The sequence below is a fragment of the Lithobates pipiens genome, unplaced genomic scaffold (assembly GCF_037356315.1).
Source record: "Lithobates pipiens isolate NorthernLeopardFrog02 unplaced genomic scaffold, aLitPip1_a1.2 Scaffold_10, whole genome shotgun sequence".
Classification (NCBI taxonomy): Eukaryota; Metazoa; Chordata; class Amphibia; order Anura; family Ranidae; genus Lithobates; species Lithobates pipiens.
Window position 1 is genome coordinate 66,162,987 of NW_027507686.1, and position 24,979 is coordinate 66,187,965.

The 24,979-nt window shown below is 42.9% G+C and overlaps 1 protein-coding gene across 1 annotated transcript in view; it reads left to right on the plus strand.

The window, feature by feature from the left end:
* Positions 1–24,979, plus strand: part of FERMT3 (FERM domain containing kindlin 3) — a 110,435-nt gene that overhangs the window by 70,230 nt on the left and 15,226 nt on the right. The window contains exons 3-11 of the mRNA XM_077455772.1: positions 9,175–9,408; positions 9,497–9,622; positions 14,553–14,724; positions 17,791–17,893; positions 18,012–18,119; positions 18,364–18,495; positions 21,313–21,362; positions 21,442–21,566; positions 21,988–22,094. Coding sequence (XP_077311898.1) covers positions 9,175–9,408; positions 9,497–9,622; positions 14,553–14,724; positions 17,791–17,893; positions 18,012–18,119; positions 18,364–18,495; positions 21,313–21,362; positions 21,442–21,566; positions 21,988–22,094 — 1,157 coding nt within the window. The remainder of the gene's footprint in view (positions 1–9,174; positions 9,409–9,496; positions 9,623–14,552; positions 14,725–17,790; positions 17,894–18,011; positions 18,120–18,363; positions 18,496–21,312; positions 21,363–21,441; positions 21,567–21,987; positions 22,095–24,979) is intronic.

Consider the following 24,979-nt stretch of genomic DNA (forward strand, 5'->3'; position numbering starts at 1 on the left):
TTTTTCCTAGGTACATACACTGGACTATTTGCCATAATATATAGGAGTTTGGGCAAAAACATAATTTTAAATAAGTTAACTCTACCCAATAATATCAATGGCAGCTTCGTGCAGCTAGTCATTTTGCTTTTAAAGGATGCTATGCACGGCAAGAGGTTGTTAGTAATATAGGTAGAGATTGGTAATTACACTGTAGCTCCCAAATAAGGAAGTGACTTGTAACAGGCAGGGGAGAGCAAATGGGAGGGTGGGATCCACAGAGAACACGCTGGACTTAGTCCAATTCACCTTGAATCCAGTAAATTCCCAAAGCTAGTAATTTGTTGGAGCACCATAGGGATCGTGACATGGAGATTGGAAAGGTAAAGTAGCATATCGTCTGCATATTCGATATTCGTTCTTCTAATGAACTGATCCACATACCTTGCAGATCTAGGGAAGACTGGAGAAGTCTGGCCAGGGGTTCTATAGCAAGTGTAAATAACAATGGGGAAAGTGGGCACCCTTGTCTGGTGCCCTGATGAATAGTGAAGGGTTTAGAAACTATACAATTAATCCTAATGCGGGCTAGGGGTTGGTCATAGAGCAGGGATATGCAATTAGCGGACCTCCAGCGGTTGCAAAACTACAAATACCATCATGCTCTGCCTCTGAGTGTCATGCTTGTGGCTGTCAGAGTCTTGCAATGCCTCATGGGACTTGTAGTTCTGCAACAGCTGGAGGTCCACTAATTGCATATCCCTGTCATAGAGTATACAGATCCAAGTAAGCAAATTATTTCCAAATCCAAATTTCTCTAATATATAGAAGAGATAAGGCCATTCGACAGAATCAAATTCTTTATATTCATCAAGGGTTACAACAGCTCTAAGCACAGATATATAATAGGAAACTGAAGATTAGTAAATAATCTGTGTATATTGTTATACATAGATCTCCCAGGAATAAATCCAGTTTGATCTGGGTTCATTAGTGTTGCAGACACCAAATGTATGCAGAAAGCTAGGATTTTAGATATAATCTTGAGATCCGTGTTGATCAGGGAAATTGGTCTATAGGATTCGCCATAAAGGGGACCTTTATTAGGTTTAGGAATCAATACAATTAGGGCCTCGCACATAGATGGGGGGAGACTTTTCTGTTTAAAGATAGTGGAATAGACTAACTAACCACTAAATTATGCCCCCATACCCTAGACTAGCAATCCCCCCCCTGAATGAGGCTCACTGTCTCTCCACTTCCCCCTCCCTTCCCCTTCTATCCCCCCACCCCTCCCTATCCTTATCTAGCTTCCCCCCTTCTCTATCGCTTTTCCCTCTCTTATCTATGTGTGTATTCGGCTGTACCATGAAATCAGTTGTATTCTAGCTCCTCCTATATGAGCCTTGAAATTACACTTGTACGAATGTTAGTACTATGTTTGCAACTTTACTTCAATGACTCATTCTCAGATTACCTGTATAAAAGACATAGAATGCACTATATTTGTTGTACAATCCAAATTTGTCAGACCAGAACGCCTTTCATTGGGCATATGGTCCTGTTCTTGTTTACTCTGTTTAAACTTGTGTTGAAAACAATAACAACTTATTGAACCTAAGGATAGTGGATTAAAGTGTATGTAGTCTCGGGACCAGGACATCTCCATGCGTTAGATACCACTCAATGGGGAACCCATCCGGCCCTGGAGTTTTATGTTAAGCAAAGGTTTTAAGGGCATGCTCTATCTCCTCAATGGGAATGGGCGCTTCCAGGGATAATTGTTGTTCAATTGATAATGTAGGGAAGGTTATAGAGTCTATGTATTCATAAAGCTCCGGGAGAGTATAATGAGCTTGGGTTTCATAAAGGTCTGAGTAAAATTGTAAAAAGACATCCATAATCTTGTCATGTGAGGAGTAGAGAGTGGCCGAGCTATCATAAATGCTAGAGATACTGATGGCTTGGGTATAGGTTTAGCTAAGAAGGCAAGGAGCTTCCAATTTTTGTCCCCAGTGTCAAAAACTCTCTTCTGTTGATATAGTAGACGTTTTTGAGTCTTTGTCACTAGAGCCATCTCATAAGCTCTTCAGGCATCCTGCAATAATTGGTAACGAAACGTGGAGGGATCCTATATATAATGATCCTCAGCCCCATTCAGCTCCTTAGCCAAGGTAGACTCCCGTTCCCTATTAGCTTTCTTAGGCCCCATTCATACCTGAGCGTTTTGTAGCTTGCATCCTGAAGCTACAAACTGCTGGAGAGGAAAAAATAAATTATTCTCTATGGAGATGGTTCACATCTCCACTTCAAAATGCCTCAAGCCAGAAGCTCCAAAATGCCTGAAGCTCAAACAAGTCCTGGAACTTTTTTTCAGACTTGGACGTTTTTCTTCTTTTTACATTGGTGACCCTTTGACCTGTACAAAATTGTGGCAAAAACTCTACAAAATTGCATCAAAATGTGGCAAAAATCATTGTAAAAGTCGCAGTAAAATAGACTTTCTGCCTGAGAACACTACGCTCAGGTGTGAATGGGGCCTTAAGGTCTGAAACTCCTTTCGTATACGCCCCTCTTAGTACTACCTTAAAAGCATCCCATGTAATCAGTGCCGACACTTCCCGGGCATTCTTCAACCAAATTTATAAACGATGGATACCGCTCTTAGGTAAGGCTGGGCTGCTGCCTTCCCTAGGGGCTCCACTAGTGAAGCACCAAAAAATACATGTATATGTACAGGGGTAAGTGGTCCTGCCTATCACCTGGAGTGTGACATCCAGTGATGACTAACGGTTTGAAAAATACAAGTGCTAATTGAACCACTATGCGGTGTATGCTGGGAACAGATTGTGTGTAATAATATGTGCCAATCCCTATTCCCTGGAGAATAACCTCCAAAGATGGCAATCTGCTAACCCCGTGAGGTTACTAGTTAAACACAAGAGTGTTGTGTACTAGATTAGAATCACCTTGCTTGGCTTATACACCAGGTGCAAAACTGCAAATACGTGTGCCTATGTGAAAATATTTAGTGGGTCCTTATATATACTTCAGAAAGTAACTGTATATAAACAGTATATACACAGTTACTTTCTGAAGTGGCCAGCTTTGAGAAGGAAGGGCTGAGCCCAGCCCTGACAGTACCCCCTCCTTAATGACCCCTCCCCCTTGGAGGACCACCAGGCTTGAGGGGAAAACATCTATGGAAATTGCAGAGGAGGACAGGGGCATGTACATCTGAGGATGGGACCCAAGAGCGTTTCTCTGGACCAAACCCTTTCCAATGCACCAGGTACTGTATGCGCCCATAGAACCTATGGGAGTCAACAATGGACTTCATACTTCTCATGGTTCTCAACCTGTACAGGGTGAAGATGAGGCACTGAGGCAGTAAAGCGGTTGCAGACCAAAGGTTTTAATAAGGAGACATGAAATACATTTGAGATACGCATATTATAAGGAAGGTCCAATGTGTAAGCCACTGGGTTAATCCTGCAAAGAATACGGAAAGGTCCAATAAACCGAGGTGCGTACTTCAGAGAGGGAACACGAAGTTGGAGGTTGCGAGATGACAGCCAGACCCTGTCCCCAACCTGGTAGGAAGGCTCAGGCAGGCGTCTGCGGTTAGAATGGAGACTGTACCTATCATTAGCATGTCGCAAAGCCTCCTGGACTTGTGGCCAAGTGGAACAAAGACCACGGAGATAAAAGGTTGGAAACCATAGTTTGCCATAAACGGGGACAATTGGGAAGCAGAATTCAAGGCACTATTGTGAGCAAACTCCACCCATGGTAGGAGGTCTAACCAGTGGTTACGATGGTGAGAAATATAGCAATGTAGGAATTTCTCCAAGGACTGATTGGCTCATTCTGCAGCCCCATTAGACTGCGAGTGAATTCCCAACTGTGCAAAATAGGCTCGCCAGAACTGGACACAAACTGACTACCCCTGTCCGAGACAATCACCTTGGTTAGCCCATGCAAGCGAAAGATCTCCCGAGCAAAAATGGAATCCAGTTCCTTAGAAGTGAGCAACATCTTAAGTGGAATACAATGGGACATTTTCGAGAATTGGTCAACCACCATAAGGATAACTGTGTTGCCCTGGGAGTTGGGTAACTCCACAATGAAATCCATAGACAGGTGGGTCCAGGGCCTCTCTCCATTGGGTATGGTTTTTAGGAGGCACACTGGAAGGTGTCATGGAATCTTACTTTGAGCACACACGGAACAGGCAGCTACAAAGGAGGTTACATCAGCACATAGACTAGGCCACCAGAATTGTTGGGAAATGGCCCAAAAGAGTTAATTAGTCCCAGGGTGACCAGCAGACTTGGGAAAATGGTAAGTCTAGAGCACGGTAGTACAGAGACACTCTGGGACAAAGCAGTGGTCACAAGGTTTCCCAGGAGGAGCATGAACCTTAGAAGCAAGAATTTTGTCACTCAAAGGAGTAGTGAGACTGGTGTGAACCGTAGCCAGAATACGATCAGGAGGAATCACAGGAACCGGAACCGACTCCATCTTGGAAGTGGAGGAAAATTGTTGCGACAAAGCGTCAGCCCTTACATTCTTAGTACTGGGTAAGAATGAGACAATGTAATTAAAACTAGACAAGAAAAGAGCCCATCATGCCCTTCTGAGCCCTTGTACACATGGTCGGAGAATCTGTCGGAATGAGTCTTATCGGACCGTGTCGTCAGATAATCCGACTGTGTGTGGTATGCATCAGACTGATTCCGTCCGAATCTCCGTCCGACCCAATTTTCCAACATGTTGGAAATATTTCCCGACCAACTGGGCCGGACGGACCTAATCCGATCATGTGTAGAGCATTTTCATCGAACCAAGTGCCACGCATGCTCAGATCAAATTCCTACATCAAAGCTATTGGCTACTAGCCTGAATGTAGTCCCATCGTAACGAAATTACGTCATCACGTTCTGAAAGATCGGATTTTTCGCCAACTTGGCCCGACCGTGTGTATGCAACAGTTTCGGACACAATCCGTCGGACTAAATCCGACGGGCAAAATCCGACAGATTTGGTTGGCAAAATCTCTGACCGTGTGTACGTGGGCTCAGAGAGAGGCGTTTAGTCTCAGACAAGAATGTGAGATTCTTATGGTCAGTAAGAATGAGAACCAGCACAGTAGTACCTTCGAGGAGATATCTCCGTTCTTTCAGGGCTAAAATGATCGCTAACAGCTCTCTGTCACCAATCTCGTAATTGCACTCTGCAGGTGACAATTTCTTGGAAAAGTAGCCACAAGTATGCATAGTGCTCTCAGAGGTAAGATGTTGAGACAGAAGGGTGCCAACTCCAGTCTCAGAAGCATCAACCTCAAGGATAAAAGTTAACGCAGGATCAGGATGTGCCAACCCAGGATCAGAAACAAAGGCATCCTTAAGACTCTCAAAGGCCTTAATGGACTTCGGAGACCAACTCTGTGGGTTACTGTCCTTTCTGGTCATATCAGACAGGGGCTTGACCAGAGACGAGAAGTTATGATTATTCCAATAATAGTTGGCAAAGCCAAGAAAACGCTGCAGAGGCTGTAAACCCACGAGTCGGGGCCACTGTAGGACTGCTGAAAGTTTCTCTGTGTCTATCGACAAAACCAGCAGTGGAAATTACATAACACAGGAATTTAAGAGGCAGTCAAATAACTCCGTAATCAATGGAATCGGATAGGCATTCTTAATTGTGAAACGATTGAGACCCCTATAATCAATACAAAGTTTCAGTTCACCACTCTTCTTCAAAAAGAAGAAACCAGCACCAACAGGAGATGAGGATTTATGGATGAAACCTCGAGAAAGTGCGTCTGCAACATACTCCTCCATGGTCCTATCCTCCAAGAGCGACAAAGGGTAAACTCGGCCACAAGGGGGTATGGCACCAGGTTAAAGGTGAATTTCGCAATCATACGACCGCTAAAATTGCGCTGCTCCTCCGGCAGGGAGGAGAGTGAAGAGGTGCACAGGACCTTTGCTACCTTCAGGAAGTATTTCTTACTGCATTGTGGCGACCAGGAGAGAACCTCAGCACGGAGCTAATCAAAAGAGGGGTTGTGCCTCTGTAACCAAGGATAACCAATAACCAGTGGAAACTTAGGTGAGGAAATAACTTGGAATTGGATTATCTCATGGGCCCCTTGACGGACAACTCAGCCCAGGAAAGGGTAACTGAATTCAGGGTCTTATCCTTCTGGATAACTGGGGACGAAACAACACCTAAGGTCTGTCCGTGACAGGACCTGAAGCTTCGGGTCTTTCCTGGACGGGTAGGACAAGACTTCAAAAAGTGACCTGCCTGGCCACAATAAAGGCACAAGCTCTCCCTCCTCCTAAGGATTCTCTCATCCGCAGAGAGACGCCTGAAGCCAGAGTGCATGGGTTCATCTTCACAGACTGACTCAGTACCAGGAGGCATGAGAGGTAAGGGAGGGAAGGGTGGACCTTCAAAGTTCGCAGAGAAATGTACAGGAGGCTTCTGCAAGCGCTCCTTAAAAAAGAAAGTCTTTCTCTGAGTTTGACGATGGCAAACGTGATCAACTTCTCCAGTTCAGTGGGTATATCTCAGGCTGCTATCTCATCCTTGATGGTATCCGAGAGGCCATAAGAAAAGCAGCCACGAGTTCCTCATTGTTCCAAGCAACCTCTGCTGCCAGAGTACGGAAATCTATGGCGTAATCAGCAACTGTTCTCTTGCCTCTGTGGACAAGAGGCACTTGGCAGAGCATGCGGGAATGTCAAATACCTTTTTAAAAGAAGTAACAAACTCAGGGTAACTCAAGACAGCAGGTTTTTGCATCTCCCATAGAGGGTTTGCCCAAGCCAAGGCTCTATCAGAACGCAAAGATATCACGAAACCTATGTGAAAACGCGAAAAGCATCTCAAATTATATCTCAACTTGGTTGAGAAACCCTCTGCATTGGACTGGATCGTCCCCAAATCACTGGGGAAGAGGAGCAGAACCAGACATACCTCTAATAGAGGTTAATACTCGACATGGTTACCTGCACAGAGACTGGAGCAGCAGCAGGGATGGCCTGCAACATGCAACACAGGTTGTACTGGAGCAGCACAGTGGGAGATTCCAGGTGAGCTGTGCAACTCAGGAGCGTTTGTATCGCCATGACAAACTGATCCATGCGGTGATCCTGCTCATCCAATCTGGAAAAAATATTACCAACAAGTGGATTGACTACATCTTCTTGTGCTTCATGGCCTTCACCTACTGTCAGAAACCATGAATCAGACTGAGACAGAAGTACAGTTAAATCACACTATCACACTTGTTTAATAATAATAATAATAATAATAATAAAAAGGTAAACAGAGTAAATGTAGTCAAAACATAGCCAAAGTTCAGGAACGGATATTCAGACAAGGCAAAATTTCAGGGAGCCAGAAATGAGCGTAATAGAACAACAAGCAGGATCTGGAGCCAGAAGGAATGTCAGCAAAGCAAATCTTTAACAGCAACACAGGAGAGCATCTCTAGAGATGTGACCAAGGCGAAGGCAGAGATCATCTGGGCTGGATGGCTTAAGTAAGGTGAGTCACTGTGGAGAGAAAGGAGCTGGCAATTAACCGACAGCTGAGTGGCCAGCTTTGAGAAGGAAGGGCTGAGCCCAGCCATGACAGGATCTCCCCGTGTACTGGAGGAGTGATCAGTCATTCGGGTGGTTTCGTCCCCGTCAGGCCGCTTCTGACCATTGTTGCGGGCTCAGGACAAAGCTGGAGGTGTACCCGATCCTGAAATGTGGGTGGAAAAGTAGGATAGTGTCTGGATGCCTGTCAGGATCTCTCAGTGCCAGAGGAGATTGGATGCCTTGCTGCGTACATGTCCCCTGCCGGCACTCTATTTTGTGTTTAGCAGAAATCTGTGAGGTTCATTAGCAGTGGCGGCTGGTGCTAAACTTTTGGGGGGGGGGGAAACACACCCCCCAGGTACACACTCAATCCTCCACTGGTGGAGAAGCCAAAAGACAATAGCGAATATTGATTCACAAGTGGGTGGGTTCGGGAGCAGCCCAAGCTTTTTCGAAGCCAGTTAGAGCCACAGGCTCTAATCATGTGGGTTGAAAAAAAAAAAACCATAGAAACCTATGAGTCCATCCCCGCATGCATACTAGGGGGGCAGCATCCCCTGCGCCCCTTATGGGCTGCCACTCCTGTACATTAGACTCCACACTATAGCCTGCGCTTTATGAATGGGCTGTAAAATTAATGTTGCACTGTGAAGTAATCAGTATAGCAGAGAGCAGATAACAATACTCATTATTAATTATCCCCTTAAAGTAATTACAAAGGTAGAATTCACACCAGACTCTTATTTTAGCAGCTGGCAGTCCAGTATTGTTGTGGCTTTGTTTACAAGTCTTTCTCCAAGCCAGCTATAGCTGTACAAACATGAGGACGCTGCCCCTTGATTAATCTATGAGTTGGTTTATGGACAGCCCACTGAAATCTATGTAGCTACTGTATCCTACCTGTAGACATATTGTAAAAAAAAATCAGAACGTAGGTCCACAAACTACTACTGGTAAATAAAAATGTTTCATGTGAGGTTTGCATTTTTAAATACACCAAGTGGACTATTTATAAATGTTTGCAGCCAAGATTCACACAACTTTCATACATATTTTACACAGTTTTCCAGTTCAAACCAGTTTGAAAACATGCTGGGGGAAAATTGTGTGAATCTGGTATGTAAACTGTTTTTAAATACACTCCAACACTGGGTAAACACAGATCAAAATTTGGCTACTTCAATAGTGACCAGCTGAACTTAATTTTATGGCCCTCCTTTTCAAACAGAAGTGGATAGACATTTGTTGAATGGGATTTCTGGAAACCTTTCATTTGATCAGCTGCTGCAGCCAATTGGCGTTGATCAGTGTATCATAATAAAATAGCACAGCTGGTAGGATTCCTCCATCCACCCAACTTCTGTGGATGGGGAATCTAGACAGCTGAAAGGAAAAAACTATACTTGTATACCAAGCTTAAGTGTTACAGAGGGTAAGGAGAGGCCTTAGGAGAAATTCCCATTCCATTTGAAGGAAATAGCAATATTAAATCAAGGGCCCTGTAATTTTTCTTCCGAGCTCTAGTATAAAAATGTACTTATACCTGTGCCTGTTCATGTAGTGGATATCTCGATTTTTCTGTGTCTCTATGTAGGTGTTTCACGGGACTGGTCTGACCATGCTTTGTGGTGGAAACAGAAGCGACAGTGGCTTCTGAAAACAAACTGGACCCTGGACAAATATGGTATCCAGGCAGATGCCTTTCTCGACTTCATGCCTCAACACAAACCAGTTATCTTATCTTTGCCCAACCAGCGTTCATTGAGGATCCGAGTCTGCTTTTCCAGCACAACATTCAGTTCCTGCGCTGAGGTCTGTAAAGTCCTGGGTAAGTGGCTGAATCATAAGTAACAGAATCCTTTATAAACATTTTAGATCTGGCCTCATCCAGTATTCACAGGGCCTACTCTTACCAGGTATCAGACATCCGGAGGAGCTTTCTTTTCTAAAAGCACCAGAAGAAAGAGAAAAAAAGAAGAAGAAAGAAAAAGACCCAGTGACCCAGGAGATCTTTGACCTTACATCCTTCCAGCCATCAAAGGGTAATAAAATAACACTTTCCACCTCTATATACTGTAGTATGTATACATACTGTATGTGATAATGGCAACTTACTGCTCTTCGACTGGACACTTTTAAAAGTGAAGTATGGGCTTTTTTCACTTTTGCAGAATCATACTTACCTATGTGGATGCAGCATCAGTCCGATGCTGCATCTGTCTCCCACTGGCTCTAACACTGAGAACCAAGCGATCAAACACCGCCGATCGCTTGATTCTCAGGGCTCCCTGACCAGAGAGCTGGGAACTGTCAGTCACTGCCCTCTGCTCTGCACCCCTCCTTGCTCACTGGAGCGCTGACCTGTGGAGGGGAAGGGAGCGGCCGGCTCAGGCTCTCATCGGCTCGCTGAGAGGCTGAGCTGGGTGATGATCCAGGCATATGGGTAATCCCGACCATATGGTGGTGATCTTTCCCGAGTCTGAACTGGCTCTGTGATGTCAGCCAAAAGTAGGCTTCAGCATCCTGTCTGCTGAAAATGGGTCACAAGACCGCCGAGCGAACTGACTCCTGTGATCCACAGAATCTTTGAGCTTTGGCTGTACTTCTCCTTTAATAAAAGCCTGTGCCAATAATCAGACAAAGGCAGTCGAATATGCAGACATGGATTTATGTCACTGAAGCCTGTAGGCACACAACCTTTCGTACCCAAAGCCAGTCCCCTCTGTTAGGATGGCAGTTAGGATGATCCCTTTCACATAGCATAACTTAGAGTGTATCTAAACCCAAAACCCAATTTTTTTTGCCACTTACCAGACCTTGCTGTGGTGGCTATTCTTTTTTCAGGGCATTGGTGACTTCTAATTTTGCTAATACTGGTTGCCTGGATGTAGATAAGAACTTCCAAATTTACTTTTTTTTCATTTACTTTCAAAAGACATCTTTCACGGTACAATATAAAAACAGAAAGTACATAAGTCTAATACGCAAAATAAGAATACAAAAACACAAAGTCCAGAATGAAGTATTTCACACCGTGAAAATATAGAAGGTACGCCTACTAATCAAAAGATTTTTAAAACTCTGGCAGCCACTATTAAAGGGGGCCTCTTAAGTTACTCCAAAGGGGAGCTTTGTAAAAGGTAAATGCATCCCTATAATCCTTTATAAGAGAGAAGCCCAATATACAATGCATAGAACAAAATATACTCAGATATTGTCCAAGCACAATAGGAGGAGACATCACATACAGGGCTCACTATGGTAAAAAAACAAAACAAAAAAACAAAACACTATAATTCATGTATTAAACATGTCTGCTGCACTCTCAATGATTCCCACAAATTGTCTCTCGCCAAGCCACATAGTGTGTACAATGTTTGAGCCTGGGAAGTGATGTCCCCCACACCCTAATGCAGGGGCGTACCTAGAGCATTTGGCACCCGGGGCGGATCCTACATCTGGCACCCCCCCATTTAAAATGAAAAAACACCCACGATTTATTTTCCATTTCCTCAAGAATATTTATTGTATACAGCACACGCCTGGATTCTGCACCCTGTATATAAGACATATCTGCATTCTGCACCCTGTATATAGGACATATCTGCACCCTGTATATAGGACATATCTGCATTCTGCGCCCTGTATATAGGACATATCTGCATTCTGCGCCCTGTATATAGGACATATCTGCATTCTGCGCCCTGTATATAGGACATATCTGCATTCTGCACCCTGTATATAGGACATATCTGCATTCTGCACCCTGTATATAGGACATATCTGCATTCTGCACCCTGTATATAGGACATATCTGCACCCTGTATATAGGACATATCTGCATTCTGCACCCTGTATATAGGACATATCTGCATTCTGCACCCTGTATATAGCACATATCTGCATTCTGCGCCCTGTATATAGGATATATCTGCATTCTGCACCCTGTATATAGGACATATCTGCACCCTGTATATAGGACATATCTGCACCCTGTATATAGGACATATCTGCATTCTGCACCCTGTATATAGCACATATCTGCATTCTGCGCCCTGTATATAGCACATATCTGCATTCTGCACCCTGTATATAGGACATATCTGCACCCTGTATATAGGACATATCTGCACCCTGTATATAGGACATATCTGCATTCTGCACCCTGTATATAGCACATATCTGCATTCTGCGCCCTGTATATAGGATATATCTGCATTCTGCACCCTGTATATAGGACATATCTGCACCCTGTATATAGGACATATCTGCACCCTGTATATAGCACATATCTGCATTCTGCGCCCTGTATATAGGATATATCTGCATTCTGCGCCCTGTATTTAGCACATATATGCATTCTGCGCCCTGTATATGGGACATATCTGCGCCCTGTATATGGGACATATCTGCACCCTGTATATAGGACATATCTGCACCCTGTATATAGGACATATCTGCATTCTGCACCCTGTATATAGCACATATCTGCATTCTGCGCCCTGTATATAGCACATATCTGCATTCTGCGCCCTGTATATAGGACATATCTGCATTCTGCGCCCTGTATATAGGACATATCTGCATTCTGCACCCTGTATATAGGACATATCTGCACCCTGTATATAGGACATATCTGCACCCTGTATATAGGACATATCTGCATTCTGCGCCCTGTATATAGGACATATCTGCATTTTGCGCCCTGTATATAGGACATATCTGCATTCTGCGCCCTGTATATAGCACATATCTGCATTCTGCGCCCTGTATATGGGACATATCTGCACCCTGTATATAGGACATATCTGCCCCCTGTATATAGGACATATCTGCACCCTGTATATTGGACATATCTGCATTCTGCACCCTGTATTTAGGACATATCTGCATTCTGCGCCCTGTATATAGGACATATCTGCACCCTGTATATAGGACATATCTGCACCCTGTATATAGGACATATCTGCACCCTGTATATAGGACATATCTGCATTCTGCACCCTGTATATAGGACATATCTGCATTCTGCACCCTGTATATAGGACATATCTGCGCCCTGTATATAGGACATATCTGCATTCTGCACCCTGTATATAGGACATATCTGCATTCTGCACCCTGTATATAGGACATATCTGCATTCTGCACCCTGTATATAGGACATATCTGCATTCTGCACCCTGTATATAGGACATATCTGCATTCTGAAATCCCCCCTCCCCCATCAGGTCAGCTACACTATACACATGGGAGGGGTTGATGGACACAGCAGTCACCCTGACTCCCCCCCCCCCCCCCCCTCAGACCAGCACAGGGTAGACACAATACTCCAGCCTCTTCTTACATCAACCCCCCCCCCATCAGCTACACTATACACATGGCAGGGGGAGGGGGACACAGCAATCACCCTGACCCCCCCCCCCCAGACCAGCATATGGCAGGGGTAGACACACTCCTCCAGCCCCTTCTTACATCAACCCCCCCAATCAGGTCAGACAGCTACACAATACACATGGCAGGGGGAGGGAGTGGTGGACATTGCAATCACAGTCACTGACCCCCCACCTTAGACCAGCACAGGGGTAGACACAATTCTGCAGGCTGCAGCCTCTTCTTACATCAATCTCCCCTTTGCTCACCACCTCGGGCTCTCAGCTAGAGTCAGCTAGGGAGGACTCCTATTCACTGTGTGGAAGCAGCCGCCCCAGCGGAGAGAGATGAGACAGACACACACAGGCAGCAGCAGTGGTGGGTGGAGGCGGAGCTAGCAGGAGGGAATTCAGTCACTTACTGAACAGTCTGGAACAGTCCATTGTGGCCATGGCACGGGGGTGTTCTAAAAAAAACTAAAGTGAAAATGAGCAACCAGAGACAGCAGGGATGCCCTTGAGATGATCTGACGGTGTCACCCCGACTTGGATACGTAATGCACCCCCATATCAAAGTCACTTGGCCACTGACACCCCCCCAAAGTGTGGCACCCGGGGCGGACCGCACCCCCCGCCCCCATATTGGTACGCCCCTGCCCTGATGGGACCTCCCAATGAAAAAATCCCTGTTCAAACCTGTACAATATTACCTCTCTCCTCACTTGAGGGTGGATAACATTGCAACCAAATCATAAAAACCCAAATGTATCACAACTGAAAGAATAACAATCAACTATAGGGTAACACTAATGTATGAAGTTCTCTCAAAATATTACTACAAGTTCCCTGGACACTTGAATTGGGAATAAACTGGTGAAAATTCTCTCTTACATCAAAAGAGTACTTACTTATCACTGTTGTAAAGAGTAATGATTGTGGTGTTCACATAATACCCCACAGGCTGGCCTAACAGAGTCTCAAAGCCCTCATTTATTGTATTTCAATGTGTTTTATGTATATACCCCCTTTTTTGTATGTCTTAACTCAAGGGCATACTTTCTGTTTTTGTATTCTGTATGCTTACATTTTTTTTTTTTAGTAATCTTAGATTGAACACAGATCATAATACATAGCCACGTAGGTTACACAATATATAAGTGAGGCCTGAACCATTGGAGAAGTTTGGTAGCTTAAGGCATTCTTTCACTTTGTCAAGGGTCAAAAGGGTCTGCATCATATCACCCAAAGTTTTCATTCCTTTTATAGCCCAGGTTAATGCCTCAATGGGGTATAATTAGGTAGTTTAGGAAAGGTTGCTGTGTGTGTGTGTGTGTGTGTGTGTTTTTGGTGCAAATTTACATTCTTTTATCAGTATGTTTAATTCCCAATTGCTACTTTTCTGTCTGACAGTGGTACAAGTCATTGACACGCCACAATTCTCTTTCATGGAAGATCAGGACTGTGATATACTGTATTAGGACATTTTAACTTAGCCTATGAGCCTAAAACAATCCTAAATGTTGCCATAAGAATATTTTGTTTCTTGTTTCTATAGTACGCCTTTCCCTATCTTATATCCATCTTCTTGCCTTTATCACAGTTAATCTAGGACAGGTGCAGGTAGGGGCGATCCCTTCACACTTTCTAGCCAGTCCTGAGGGCCAGGAGTGTTACAAAGCTCTGTCTGTTTGCCACACTGGACTGACTCCTGAGGTTATACAGAAAAGATACAAACAAACATCAGTGGTGGACAAATCTGCAATACATGCCAGGTATGGAGCGTGGTCAGTTTTCCACTGTGTTTATTTAGCCTCCAATGTTTAAAAACATTTAAAAACAATTTTAGGCTGCAATCACACTTAAGCTAAACATCTTTGGTCATTTTGCAGGGTTTTTATTGAGTGTTTGTCCATGTGTTTTTGGGAAATGTCTAATGCTGTTTACACACAGCTGGACTTTTCAACAATAAAATGTACAACGGAACAAATCCGTCGGACAATTCAACCATGTGTGGGCTTCATCGGACCTTTGCTTTCGAAAAATCAGACAGACTTTAGATTTAGAACATGCTTCAAATCTTTCCGACGGACTTGAGTCCGGTCGAAAAATCAGTTCGTCTGTATACTAGTCCAACGGGCGAAAACCGACGCTAGGGCAGCTATTGGCTACTGGCTATGAACTTCCTTATTCTAGTCTGGTCATACATCTTCGCAGTCGAATCCGTCGGACTTTGGTGTGATTGTATGTGGCCAAGTGCAATTCGACGCAGGTCTGTTGAAAAGTCAGACGGAATTCAGTCCGTCGAAAAGTCCGGCCGTGTGTACACGGCATAAGGCTTGGGGCTTTTTATTTCTAGCCAATGGAATGTTAGCCACTAAGGAAAAATGCACAATATGTTTTTGCGCATTTTTCATGTATGCAATCTTTTGGGGCCAAGAACGCTTGAAGCTTGTAGCTCTAAAGAAACTGATGTACTTTTTTTGAGCTACAAGCTTTGAGCAACATTTCATTTAGGTGTGAACAGGAACAATTGAACACCATAGGATTTTGAGCCTTTCAGAACTTAGAGCTACAAAAATGTTTAGGTGTGAATGGGGCCTTATACAGGTTTATTTTCATGGAAACAGAACATAAAGGCAATATTATGTTCACAATCAAATAAAATACTTTTCTTGTTTAGTATCATGATTTTCAAACCTTTTTTTATCTTGTGTAAAACAATAAAGGTAATTTATCAAAACTGGGGCAGACAGAATCTGGAGCAGTTGTTCATGGCAACCAATCGGCTTCTATCTTTCATTTTCAAAGCTTAACCACTTGAATCCCCAGTGTTGCTTTAAAATGACACTGGAATAGCGTTTATTTGTCTGAGTGCCATTTTAAAACAGAAGCGGGGATTAGTGACTAGAGTCCCACCAACCTATAAAAGCCGACATTCAGTGCTATGCCCACAAGCTACTGCGATTTGGATGCTTTCACAGAATGCTCCAAAAGGGCGCTTTGTGAAAGCAAAAGTAAACACAGCACTTTACATTGGGAGTATGATGATGTTGGCACACATCCATTTAGTACAGAGAGTTGGGCAGAGCTGTCAAAGCTCTGCCGAGCCTTCCAGCCTTTATCTTTAATTCTACTCTAAAACCACTGTCAATTTTCTTGGCATCTATGTCTTATAAGGGAGATTTCAATTCACTTCCTGTTCTGTAGACTCAACAGGAAGAGAGAGCATATCTTTCCCATGTGAGGGAAATCCCCTCTTAGCCCTTGTACACACGGTCGGACATTCCGACCACAAAATCCGTCGGATTTTTTCCAACGGATTTTGTCCGAAACTGGTGTTGCATACACACGGTCAGACAAAGTTGTCGGAAAATCAGATCGTTTGGAACGTGATGACGTTTGTTCGTTATGACGGGACTACGTTCAGGCTAGTAGCCAATAGCTTTGGTCTCGTAATTTGATCGAGCCTGCGTGGCACTTTGTCCGATCGGAATTCTCTACAAACGATCGGACAAAGTCCGATCGGATCATGTTGTCGGAAAATTTTATATCCAGCTCTCAAAGTTTGTTGTTTGGACATTCCGATGGAAAAAGTCAGATGGAGCCCACACACGGTCGGATTATCCAACAACGTGGTGCGATCGGACATTTTCCGTCGGAATGTCCGACCGTGTGTACAAGGGCTGACAGTTGTCACAAAAACAATTGTCCCTGCTGAAAGCTTTCCCTTCTATTCCTTTTCTGATAGCATCTCAAATGTTTGGATTTGTGCAAACTTTCACTTCCTGCGACATTGGTGATCAGGACAGTGAGAAGGTGAATCTTTCTATCAGGGACACAGACAGAATTTCTAAGTGTAATAGCCCATACACAATATCAGATTTTCTGCTGATTTTTTTTCCTTCAACTTTACCAAAACCATGTAGTGCAAGGGCAAATGGAAACTCCTAAGGTTTGACCTCATATTATATGGTTTTGGTAAATCTGAAGGAAAAACTCAGCAGAAAAACTGATAGTGTGTGTGGGGCTTTAGTTCTGCCTGCAATAATTACTCCATTGGGCCTAGTGTGTTATTAAGAGAAGTAATGCTGGAAAAAACACTAAGCTAGTCGCATGCTATTTTCTCTGGGCTTTCTGAAAGCAGATTGTGTTAAGAACACTTCATTGTTGCCATGATTGCATGGAGGATACAGTCAAATCAGTGTCCTGCCTACTGATTTGTATATATGCAGAGTGACCTCTAGATTACCATGTACTCTATACACGTGGTAATGTGAGGGGTTTGACGTGCTAACATGTGTTGCATTAAGGTGGCACACCTTATGGTATGGTGGCCATGCAGTTTAAAGGGCTGTCAATGCACCACAGCGAACATTTTAAAGGGCATGCACCTTTTTTTTTAAAACATCTCACCCCAATGCACTGATAGTTCACATATGTGTGTTGTGGTATGCTCAAATGCACATGCGTAATGGTGCATTGGGGTGCCATTCAGGATAAATGGCACTGCAACGTGCTGCGGTCAGTTATATGTGGTACTGTGCATTGTGGGGCAATTTACTGCATGTTACCTTAGCACAGAAATGTGAATCTGGCTATAAAGACTGATAAAGTAATCCTCATAACACTGGTTTCTGAAAAAAATCCTCAAATTGGCAGATCGTTAATAGACGGTGGAAAAAACAAATTCTAAATAGACACTGATCAAGGATGGGTCAGAATCCTCACATTCTCACCAAATTGGCAGATCAGTAATAGAATGCAGAAAGAAAGAATTCTAAATAGACACTGATCAAAGATGGGTCAGCATCCTTACATTCTCACTTTGTGCTGTACAGGTGGCTTGACTCTTCCAAATCTCTAATGCAGCAGGGGGTACAAGAAGGAGACAGACTGTGGTTGCAGTTTAAATATTTCACTTTCCATGACTTGGACCCAAAGGTAAGAAATAGTATACTGGAGGTATGCTTGCAGAAAGAACCTGGTTACATCAATCGGTGTTCAGAGTTTCTCATACAATGATGAACAAAGGAAATAATTATTTTACACATCTCCTTAGATGGACGCCGTCCGAATTAATCTGCTTTTTGAGCAAGCGCGTTGGGCAGTGCTGTTAGAGGAAACAGAATGCACTGAAGAGGAGATGATGGTGTTTGCTGCCCTTCAGGTATTTCACTCATCTGTCCTGCAATTGACAAAAATGCTTGGTCAAGGAATGGTGTAATAGATTTTTGTATGCTTTGTATAGCGTTCTTTGGTAGGTTGGTAGACACGTATGCAAGTGTTTAAGGAAGATGAGAATATGTAATTTGTCAGTTTTAAAATTTGTGTTAGTAGACATGTACAGTATATATTCCCTATATCTACAATATTATGTGGTAAAATATCTATCTCTGTTTTCTTGCATACAGTATCATGTGAATAAATTGTCAGTAACTTCTGACCCCATGCATTTGCACAAAGACCCTGCTCTGCAGGACTTGGATGAAGCTCTATCACATCTTGAAGTCAAACTGGATGCATCTACTGCCAACGAAGCCTTGGTACGTCAGAAACTAGTTGTTCAAAATGTCCGAACAGCCCTCTCGTACTGCGTCTTGAATCATTCAGTTGGTATACGAATTACTTGGCAATATGTTAATCAAGAACCTAAATAGCATAGGGCCACTTGCTGCCTTCTCCAAAGTTTCAGCCCTCCATAGAGTGCTGCTTATGCCCCATACACACTATCAGTTTTTCTGCTGAGTTTTTCCTTCAGATTTACCAAAACCATATAATATGAGGTCAAACCTTAGGAGTTTCAATGTGTATGCAATCAGGCAGGCCCTTCTACTACATGGTTTTGGTAAACCTGAAGGAAAAACTCAGCAGAAAAACTTATAGTGTGTATCGGGCTTAAGTCCTAACCTGTGTGCAGTGGGATTTTCAAGAAGAAAGTTCCTGGAGGTATGAAGGAAGGTAATAAATAATTTGCATTCTTGAATCTCCCAAAAACGGTTCAGTCATGTCAAGATGCAGGTAATTGGAAAGTCAATGGGAGGGGTTTGACTTTATTTTTGTGTTCATACAACCAATCTTTAATTTTTATAGCAGCGTGCTTTGCATTATTATCTTGGAATATGGAAATTTTACAAGAGCACAGATTTTACACTATAGGGTACACGTGGTTAAATGGCCTCATGTTTCTTGAGCTGTTAAAGAACTATGCAGAGCAATAATTGGATAACGACTTTAATAAGATGATTGGCTGTATCATACTGACCACTTACTGTAGGAGATAACAGACATTGGGGGAGATTTACAATACCTTGAAAAAGTATTCACACCCCTTGAAATTTTCCACATTTTTGTTACAACCAAAAACGTAAATCTATTTTATTGGGATTTTATGTTATAGACCAACACAATGTGGCACATTGAGAAAATGATAAATGGTTTTCACATTTTTTTTTTTTTTATAAATAAATATCTGAAAAGCGTGGAATGTATTTGTATTCAGAAGTCACCTAATTAGTAAATAGAGTCTACCTGTGTGTGATTTAATCTCAGTAAAAATAAAGCTGTTATGTGAAGCCCTCAGAGGTTTGTTAGAGAACCTTAGTGAACAAACAGCATCTTGAAGGCCAAGGGACACACCAGACAGATCAGGGATAAAGTTGTGCAAAAGGTTATAGCAGGGTTAGGTTATAAAAAAATATATATACCAAGCTTTGAACATCTCACAAAGCACTATTCAATCCATCATTAAAAAATGGAAAGAATATGGCACAACTGCAAACCTACCAAGACATGGCCGACCCCCTAAACTGACATGCCGGCCAAGGAGAGCATTAATCAGAGAAGCAGCCATGAGGCCCATGGTAACTCTGGAGGAGCTGCAGAGATCCACAGCTCAGGCAGAAGAATCTGTCCACAGGACAACTATTAGTCGTGCACTCCACAAATCTGGCCTTTATCGACGAGTGGCAAGAATTATTATTTTTTTACTGATGTTTAGTATATTCAATTTTTTTTTTACCTTTTTTAAACCATTTTCTTGACAAATTAAGCCCAGGTTCACACTGAGCTGTGGGAATGAAGCTGTGCGAGTTCAGCTGAACTCACACGATTTCACTCCGGCATGTCAGTCCCGATTTTTAGCTGAGATGTCAGAGACATCTGTGCAGATGTCAATGTAAATTGCAGCCCGAAATCACAAAAAGTAGTACAGAAACTCGTTTTTGAAATCGGTGCAGTGCCGCACATGCGGCGTCGCACCGCTTAGGATGGTGCCATTGACGGCAATTGTCACAGATTTTAGATTTGCCATGTCAAATCGCATGTCAAAATGCTCCAGTGTGAACCAGGTCTAAACCTGTAATCCATGCACATATAAAATAAATCAATGAATGCAGTTTTGTATGCTTTAAAGTGGAACTCCAGCCTCACCTGTTTGTTTCTGTCACATCTGCTTCTTCCTCTGGTGACTGGTGGATAACTGTGTTGTTCTAAAAATACTATTAAACCCTCAGTGGATTTTAGCTTAACACATTGAGCACAAGAAAATAAATATTCCCTAGTAAACTAGTTGTTATATCTCTTATCGTAATGCTTGCAATTTACAACTTACAGTGCTGCTGGCTCCTGCTCCTTCTGACGGTGCAGTCTGTAAGTTTGGAGAAGGGACAGGAAGGAGGAGCAGGGGAGTGCCTTCCTAGGCTAATGCGATGTGTATTTATATTGATGCACATCCCTGCATGAAAGGGTGGCTTCATAAGATGCTGAAAGAGAAAGAAGCCACCCTGAAAACAGGAAATCTGAGGCAGCAGCTATGGAAACAGCTTAAACTAAAACATAGGCAAGGATTAAAAGATAAGGAAGCTGCATAAGCAGTAAGTGGTAAATCAGTTTCTGAAATTGGTTTATTAGGGTTTAATATCACTTTAATGTAATGCAGCAGGCACATTTCCTGTCTGTATGACACTCAATCTCCCTAAGACCCATTAACTGTTGTGTACATGCCTCCTTGACTGCAGGGGTGTCAATCAATGCTGATGAACATAACTTTAATGGAACCAGTTTCATCTGTATAAGAAAGAGTCCGCTACAAAGCTTGCCCCCTTCCCTATACAAACTGACTCAGAAATTCCTCTTCAGCAGTTGGCATGTTGCTCTTATGTGGCGTTTGTACCATGTGGTCTGTGCAAATGTATATGTATATATATGTATATGTTATAGTGTTGCGTCTCAGTAATAGCGACAGACTTGCTTGTTTTCCATCCTAGTACAACCATCTGTGTATGCTTATGTGACATCTGTTAAAAAAAAGTAAGATAATTGTCACTTTTAGTAAGTTTATATTGATCTGTCTCTTTAAACAGGAAAGAATTGCACTTGAACCCGAACTTCAAGAGTATCTGCGAGTGTTCAGGTGATCTTGTGTTCTCTACATATCACTGCTTTGTGTTAAGGCCTTGAGTCATGTAAATAACATATAATATTATTCCTAGGCCACGGAAAATGACTCTGAAGGGTTATAAACAGAACTGGGTGATGCTGAAAGGAACCAATGTATCTTGTTATAAAAGCAAAGAAGAAGCCAGAGGGGAGCCATTGATCCTTCTGACTCTGAAAGGTAATGGAAAAAAAAAAAAGTAAACATCACAGATTTCATTATCTGTACTGTTAAGTAGTACAACTTGAGTTCTAATAATACTAACTGAACAGCAGATATTGGGAGTTTAACATATAAAGTATTGGACAGTACTTTTAATGTTGGTACCATCTCATTTCCAGTAATAGGGAGTACCGGCAATCACAGTGCCCATTGATAGCAATTTGTAAACAGACGAATTATAAGTGGTTTCTTTGTATGCCCAGCAAACATAGGCCACGCTGTAAAATTGTTAACACATCATGTTGCTTTAGTTCGTTCATAATTCATTTTAGTAAAGATTTTGTTACATACTGTATATGCTGACCAACCAACTTTACAATTTTTTTTATTATTATTTCATGAGAAACATGATGCTTCTTCTCACTTTCTGCTCCTCTAGGATGTGAAGTTATTCCGGAGGTTAATGTCGCATCACAAAAGTTCTGCATTAGACTCCTGGTTCCTTCTCCAGAAGGAATGAATGAAGTTTATCTACGATGTGAAAATGTAAGTCTCAACCAAAGTGAGAGAGATGAGCTAGACCAACCAATTAGATGGGAGCTTTCGTTTGATTTTATTTGCCTTTAGGGTGTTTTTTGATGAAGAGTGCAATGGTCTGTACATTTTTAGAACACCTGGGGGATTCAGATTCTCCTTTCAAATATTATGAACCTGTTCAAAAAAACGGCCCCTAACTACCAACATTATTTTATGTTTATTTTTTATTTTGTTTTTTCTCATAAAACAGACAGTGTAAAATAAAAAAAATGTAAAAGCAACAGCATAAAGGGAAATACAAAAAATAAAAAGACATGTACAAAGAACAATGAAATGACTAAACTACTCTAAATACACAAACAAAAAAAATTAAAGACGCCCTATGATGAAGAAAGGAGTATTTTTTTTCCATGCAAATGCCAACCATGAAGCTCATTGAGGAGTATAAAGTTGGTTTCAGCTTTTATTGAAATCACTCATAGCTACATAGTTGGTCAGGTTGAAAAAAGACACAAGTCCATCAAGTTCAACCAAGAAAATAAATAAATACAATCCCATATACACAAACCTATACCCACAGTTGATCCAGAGGAAGGCAAAAAACCCCAGCAAAGCAGGGGGAAAAATTTCTTCCTGATCCCTCGAGAGGCAATCGGATTTTCCCTGGATCAACTTTAACAATAAATGTTAGTACCCAGTTATATTATGTACATTTAGGAAAGTATCCAGGGCTTTTTTAAAGCAATCGACTGAGCTTGCCAGAACCACCTCTGGAGCCACGTTTTGACAGCTCTTACTTTGAAGAAACCTTTCCGTATTTGAAGATGAAATCTTTTTTCCTTTAGACGTAAAGAGTGCCCCCTATGCCGCGTACACACGATCGGACTATCCGGCAGACAAACCGCCGGACTTTGCAGCTGAGGTACGCCTGACTTTCCCAACAAGCGGACCTGCCCACACACGACTAGACATTTCCGGTGGGCTAGGTCCAGCGGACAACCCGCCGGACATTTTGAACGTGGCTCCAGGTAGCCGGGACTAGAGAAGGAAGTGAATGTCACCGCCTCCATTGGCGAGATTGACACCTCGCGAGCCCCGTCACCTGGTATGGATTTAAAGGGGAAGCCCTACACCGAAAAAATGCCATGGGGGACCCCCAAAGCCCATAGCAGACCCTTATCCGAGCATGCAGCCCAGCCCAGCCCGTCAGGAAAGGGGGTGGGGACGAGTGAGCGCCCCCCCCCCTCCTGAGCCGTACCAGGCCACGTGCACTAAACATGGGGGGGTGCTTCCCCAAATAACCTTGTCCCCATGTTGATGAGGACAAGGGCCTCTTCCTGACAACCCTGGCCGTTGGTTGTCGGGGTCTGCAAGCGGGGGGCTTATCAGAATCCAGGAGCCCCCTTTAATAAGGGGGCCCCCAGATACCAGCCCCCCCACCCTATGTGAATGAGTATGGGGTACGATGCACCCCTACCCATTCACCTGGTGAAAAAAAAAAGTGTAAATAAAAAAACAACACAAGTTTTTAAAATAATTTATTAGACAGCTCTGGTGGTCTTCTTCCATCTTGGGGGGTCTTCTCTTCTTCTTCTTCTTGTAATTAAACCTCATTCGGCAGTACAGTGGTGTCGTGGTTAGCACTTTCACCTAGCAGCAAAAAAGAGTTGCTGGTTCGAATACCGACCATGACACCATCTGCCTGGAGTTTGCATGTTCCCCCTGTGCCTGCGTGGGTTTCCTATGGTTTACTCCCACACTCTAAAGACATGCTGGTAGGTTAATTGGATCCTGTCTAAATTGGCCCTAGTATGTATGAATGTGATTCAGGGACCTTAGAGTGTAAGCTCCTTGAGGGCAGGGACTGATGTGAATGTTCAATGTATATATAAAGCACTGCATAAATTGATGGGGCTATATAAAATGTACCTGTAATAATTTGCCACTTAGTTGCTCAATTAGAGGTTGGCTTGTAAATTGGAGACATCCTGTAAGGACGTTATTCCACTGCATAGCTTAGTGTCATCTGCAAAGACAGAAATTTTACTTTTAATCCCAGACCCTATATCATTTATAAAGATATTAAAACGTAAGGGTCCCAGCACTGAACCTTGGGCCATTCAGAGTACGAGTCATTAACCACTACTCTCTGAATTCTGTCTTTTAGACAGTTTTCTATCCATTTACAAATTGATCTTACCAAGCCTGTAGACCAGGGATATGCAATTAGCAGACCTGCAGCTGTAAAACTACAATTCCCATCTTGCCTCTGCCTCTGGGTGTCATGCTTGTGGCTGTCTTCTTGCTATGCCTCATGGGACTTGTAGTTCTGCAGCAGCTGGAGGTCCGTTAATTGCATATCCCTGCTGTAGACTTTACCTTACACATGAGCCGTTTGTGGGGAACGGTGTCAAAATGCTTTTGCAAAGTCCAGGTATACCATGTCCACTGCTACCCCTCGGTCCAAGGTTTTACTTACCTCCTCAAAAAATAATAATAAGTCTTTGACGACTTCTGTCTTTCATGAATCCATGCTGTCTGTTGCTTAAAATGTTTTTACTAACAAGAACTCGTCTATGTGGTCTTTTATTAAACTCTCCAGTATCTTCCTGACTATAGAAGTTAAATTAACTGGTCTGTTGTCACTTGGTAAAAACTGTGATCCCTTTTTAAATATGGGCACCGCATTGGCCCTGAGCCAATCCAGTGGTGCCATTCCAGTTATTAAAAATTAGAAACAATGGCCTTAAGATGACAGGGCTCAATTCTTTTAGGATCCGTGAGGGGAAGCCATCTTGTCCCGTTGCTTTATCCACCTTTATTCTGCCTAAATATTTCTGTTCCATATCCCTTTTGAGCCATTGTGGATCATTTGGGGCTGTGTCAATACCACC